The sequence below is a fragment of the Chondrus crispus genome, genomic scaffold (genome assembly GCF_000350225.1).
Source record: "Chondrus crispus Stackhouse genomic scaffold, scaffold_36, whole genome shotgun sequence".
NCBI classification, from domain to species: Eukaryota; Rhodophyta; class Florideophyceae; order Gigartinales; family Gigartinaceae; genus Chondrus; species Chondrus crispus.
In genome coordinates this window covers 446,624-451,420 of record NW_005179265.1, presented here as the reverse complement: position 1 = coordinate 451,420, position 4,797 = coordinate 446,624, and the positions used below count along the sequence as shown (strand labels likewise).

Here is a 4,797-nt window from a genome sequence, read left to right as displayed (position 1 = left end):
CAATGCCTCTGCTTGGTTTTCCTGCAGTACTGCGGCGCACCGTCTGCTTGGTTTTCGTCATCCTCGTTAGATCAGGTTTCTTGCAAGGGGCAGACTCGAGGACTAAAACCTCACCTGAGTACTGCCACACAAGCAATCAGTGATCTCTAAAACTGGAGGCAACTAGGACCTGACGGGGTGTCAGGTTCTTCAAGAAAAACGCAGGAATACAGAAGTTAGTTGTGTGAAAATTAGAGAAGGTGGGTTGGTTAATGATAGAGGTGGAAGCTTACAGTGATGAAGAGCTGTACACGTGTATACGTGGAGCAATTGGGGAAGCATGTCGATGGTGACACTAAATTGTGTCAATTGGATCGTCAAGGTCGAGCACCGGTTTCCTGACTCAAGCCGAGGACCAGAGGCAAAGGACCGGCCAACGGTCAGTATATATGTTGCCCCTGCCCGGGTGTGGGGCTAGGGAGGGGGTCGTGTGGGGGAGATTTGGGTCACTGTACGGGGTACAGTACCCAGGAGTGGCCCCAGGACCAAAGCCTTCAAAAAAGTGATTTTGTTGGTTCGCGTGTACACCAGGTGTACACGTGGACAATCTCCCTTTGAAGGGCGGCGGTCCTGTGGAGTGGAAGATGATGGCGGCCCCTCTATTAGAGAAAGGGGCGCGCCGCGACACACCGCAATGGGGGAGAACAAGAAGGACACCCGGACCGACCCCCCCCCTCTTGAAATAAACATCTCGCTTTTCTCTCTCCCCTACGCGCTCAGCCCCCCTTTTTAGCTGTCAACAGGTACTGTACATCCAAATTTCGCATACATGGAAGAGGTCTATTCCATGTATTGGTTGAGGGTTAAGGAAAGGGCGAAGTGAATCGTCATGCACTGGCAACATAGGGATGTCACGACGGACAGTTCTGTGCAGCAAAGATGACAAATGCGCACGACTTCATCATATATTTACCGGAGCACTGGTTCCTATTACATCCGTGGGTGTAGAGGATGTATTCATGGCCAAGTATAACTCAACAATGAAACTCCAATTAGGAACAGACGAATGAAAGCAATGTTTGCTGGTATAATGCCCGTTATCGCCGTGCTTTCATTGCAAGCACTCTGGGCTGATTGCTTTTGATTGACCCTGTCTTTGTCCTCTCCAGATTCTGCGAGCTTCCTGTGTCTATGAAGGAGGTGATATGACCTCTCTTTTTGCTCTAGCTCGATCCTGCCGTTAGCAGCTCAGCCAGTGACGTGAGAAGGGCCAAATGTTCTCTTTCGCGAATCAAACATGCAGATAAGCATGAAAAGCGGAAAAAGATCATCAGTTTCCACCCATGTCGAAGCCGAAGGTCACCAGTCTGAGCGTGCAATGTGTACAGGTGCACAGTTTCTTCGAAGGGCTTCCATTGGAGTATCTCAGTGTCAGGTGTTTCCCTTGGTTAGAAGTAGCGGTTAAATATGTACTACTGTTGCGCCTTCGAAGCGATTCTACTCGCGATGAGGCTTCGAAGTGATGGTGCTGAATTCTGATATTATGGTTTTGAGCACTCTCGAATAAACCTAAGTCTTCTTTCCTGACAGCTTAACTTTTTGATTAGAAATGTTCCAGACAACATCGTATGCGACTTGACCACTGAGATGAAAGTCGAGCGGCAGTCGACGTGGCCATGACACCTGCAAGGCTGCAATTGCCGTCTACCGTGTTGCAGATCTGGAGACAGCCATCAGACTGTCCATGGTACGCGTTGGGACTGCCTTTCATTTCCAAAGCGCCAGCGAGTGGCGCCTGCTCGAGCAAACTTGCAAGAGCCCGAACTCTAGCTTGTGAACTTAGCAAATTTAGTACTATACAATTGGGTCCGATTGGGTCCTATAGACTGACTGACGTCAAGAACCCGGTAATTCGCGGTCGAGGTCTTCAAGGATACTTGTCTCCTTTTCTGAAAGAGTCCCAACACGACCATACGCTAACTGCAAGTGAACATACCACAGTATGTTTCTGTGGTGGGAAGGACGCCGATGGAGACGCATATTGTGGTCTCAGAACGTTCCTCGCACTAACCACTCTCACTCAATCTGCGCATGCGGTGATGAACATTTGCAGATTCGTGAGACGTTTAAAATGTTTAAGCCCCAATGATTGGCCTGTGCCTCGCATACTGTGGTTTCTCCCTCTCAAAGCAGTAACTTCTCAGAGGACACTTTGCTAAAATCAACCCAAGGAAGAATCTCTAGCTTTACTCCCATCGTTTTCTTGTCGCCGTTATGATGGCAGCATTCATTTCCTTGTAATGACGCCTTCTACAAAATGAAGAAACAGTCTCACCCCACAAACGTTTTTAAAGACTTGTTGAAGTTGAACTCTAAGTTGGGCTACAAATCTATCAACATTCAGTGGGCAGGATGATGCTACTAAGGGAATAAAAGAGATACAAAGTCAACAGTCGTAATGGCGTTAACGCAAGTCTGGAAATAAATCGAGTAGCCTCGCCTTCGTGCAGAACGCATACACAGCAAAACGGGAGACGAGAAGCTCTCCTTCGACATATCGAATATTTGCTGCCGTCGCCTCCCTGTCATTCATTGAAAATTGTGCAGGGCGCCATTCTTCATTCAAGTTGGTTCTGTTGCCCGTGGTGCTCACAATACGTAACAAAGTGTAGCAATACTACTATAGAAGCAAAATTACTGCTTTCTCATTGTCTCTGTCCACGTTAAAACAAATGCGCTGTGATTCTGGCATCTGGCCTTCTGAACATGTTCAGACTGGAACAATCGTAATTTGGGGTATGATTGTGGAATATCACAAGTTGAGCCGATCGAGCTCAGGAAGTAAGCCGGAACCGCTTCTTCGTATTGAATTTCGGTGCTTCCGCAGTCTTAGAAGATTCATCACCACCGCTCTTCGCGGCCTTTGCCACCTTTTTCAATACAGACAAGTTTCCGCCATTCTGGGCAAGACGCTTTCCGGTCGCTCGTTCAATATTTCGGCCAATTGCTGCGGTGAGTTTCTGCGAGATGCGACATTGGCGTTCACAAACGGGTGGTCGATGCATTTTGTTAGAAAAAGAACACGATCAAATGTCGCAAAAGCATCAAGAGTAAAGTGGAATTGTGAGACGAAGTGTCTTACCTTGCTCTTGTTGTGAGCTGCCGCGAGGCTCTGCTTCTTCGGCTTTCGGATAAGCGCTATGCAACCGCAGAGAAAACATTGCATATGAGACCCATGCAGCGAAAGAAGGTTAGCTTCAAGGATAGGTGCTTGTATCTGTAAATGGTGCTGTGCGTGTTACACGGCTGTAGAGAGAGCGGGAGACTTACTTCCTTTCTTCATTTTTGAGCCATGTTTCCGATTGCTGCGGCCGCCCTTAGCGACAGGTCGTGACAGACGCGATGAACCTTGGGCCATTGTTCAGCAAGGCTTGAGGACGAAGGGCGCCAGTCTCTACAATGTTAACGGGGCTTAAGGAATGGAAGCTGAAGAATTTGTTGCGGCTGGACAGAGGGATGACGGGGAATTCCCGACGTCGTCCAGCAAATTTTGTCGTAGTCCCAAAAAAAGTGAGAAATTAACCCAATTGCGCGATCTTTCTTTCCGTACCGCAGCTTCCTACAGTACTTTGAGCCATGCGGCTGTTCGCCCCAAATCTGAGTCGGCTGGATTTCGCCGCAGTTGCATGAAGTGCACATGGCAGGCACAGTTGAAAGGCTCGTCAATTCAGAGGCTATGAAACGAAGGATCTTTGAGTACACGGTCATGTCTTGCGTGTACTGGCTACGTTATAAAGTGCAAGGCAGAGATGTGCAGATGAGTAAAACAACGGAAAGAAAGACTGCATTATTAGTTAACTGTTCTCTGTGCAAGAGTCCCACACGGTAGTGCTTTACATCTACTTATGACGAGTCCCTCTCCGCGCGGTCGATGTTAGCGCCCCCTCCCCCCTCTGATGGTTCATCCTTCCCGACCACAACGCCACCATCATCATCCTGATCGGCCTCCTCCTCCTCCTCCTCCTGATTCCTCGGATCATCTGGGTCATTTAGATCCCAAAACTCGCTCTTGGGTGTCCCGCACAGCGGGCATTTAAACGAGTCTGGAAAGAACTTGAATTCCCTCCCCCTCGCGGGATACATCTCATACCCACAGCCCCCGCATTTAAACACATGCAGCTCCGCCTCCTCCTCCACGGTCGTAATCGCGGTCTTCGGAATGGTGACCTTGTTCACGCCCGACGGGCCGCTGCGCAGCTCGCCGCCCTTAACCTTGAGCATCTTGATGGCCAGGGCGACGACACCGAAGCCCGCGAAGGCCAGCGGCAGCACGCCGATGCTGTCCCAGTACGCCTGCGCCTTCATGCCGAAAATGCCGCCCCGCGCCGGCGCCGCCTCCGTCCCGGCCTTCGTCTTCGCCGCGTCGCTCGCCGCCTTGCCCACAATGCCCACCACGCGGCGCGACTTGGCCGCGCGCAGCACGGACGCCAAGTCCGCGGCGGGCTCCGGCTGCGATGCCATGCGCGCGCGACACCGGTGCGACGGGGCGCGCGACGGGGCGCGCGACGGAGCGCGCGACGGAGACCGCGCGCTCACGGCGCCGGGCCGTGCGCGCGAGAGGCCGGCGCCCACGAAGGAGGACACGAAGGCGATCGGCGTCATTTCGGTGCGCGCCAGGCCGAAGCGCGGGGGAGTGGTGGAAGGGATGGGGAAAGGGCGCGGCGCAGACAGGCTGCACAGGGTGCAAGTTTCGGGGGGGCGAGATGGAGTCGCGAGAGTTGAGCAAAGAGAGGTGCAGACGGGTCCGGAGCAGGGTTT

The 4,797-nt window shown here is 51.8% G+C and overlaps 2 protein-coding genes; both read right to left on the bottom strand.

Annotated features, from left to right (window-relative positions):
• Positions 1 to 2,534: 2,534 nt before the first annotated feature.
• On the bottom strand, positions 2,535 to 3,476 carry CHC_T00006128001 (hypothetical protein). XM_005718133.1 is given in 5 exon segments: positions 2,535 to 2,813; positions 2,814 to 2,999; positions 3,122 to 3,177; positions 3,310 to 3,397; positions 3,398 to 3,476. The coding sequence occupies 3 exon segments, from the start codon at positions 3,395 to 3,397 to the stop codon at positions 2,814 to 2,816; spliced, it is 330 nt and encodes a 109-aa protein (XP_005718190.1). The 5' UTR covers positions 3,398 to 3,476; the 3' UTR covers positions 2,535 to 2,813.
• A 379-nt stretch (positions 3,477 to 3,855) lies between these two features.
• Positions 3,856 to 4,122, bottom strand: CHC_T00006127001 (hypothetical protein). XM_005718132.1 is given in 2 exon segments: positions 3,856 to 3,882; positions 3,883 to 4,122. 1 exon segment carries the CDS (start codon positions 4,120 to 4,122, stop codon positions 3,883 to 3,885), a length of 240 nt encoding a protein of 79 aa, XP_005718189.1. The 3' UTR covers positions 3,856 to 3,882.
• Positions 4,123 to 4,797: the final 675 nt, after the last annotated feature.

Excerpts from the sequence above, each read along its gene's own strand:
- CHC_T00006128001 (XM_005718133.1), bottom strand. The coding sequence starts at position 3,397 with ATGGCCCAAGGTTCATCGCGTCTGTCACGACCTGTCGCTAAGGGCGGC. Across the intron at positions 3,178-3,309 it reads CTCAAAAATGAAGAAAGGAA|CGCTTATCCGAAAGCCGAAG; the intron begins GTAAGTCTCCCG and ends GCGGTTGCATAG. Across the intron at positions 3,000-3,121 it reads CAGCTCACAACAAGAGCAAG|AAACTCACCGCAGCAATTGG; the intron begins GTAAGACACTTC and ends CGCATCTCGCAG.
- CHC_T00006127001 (XM_005718132.1), bottom strand. The coding sequence starts at position 4,122 with ATGTATCCCGCGAGGGGGAGGGAATTCAAGTTCTTTCCAGACTCGTTT.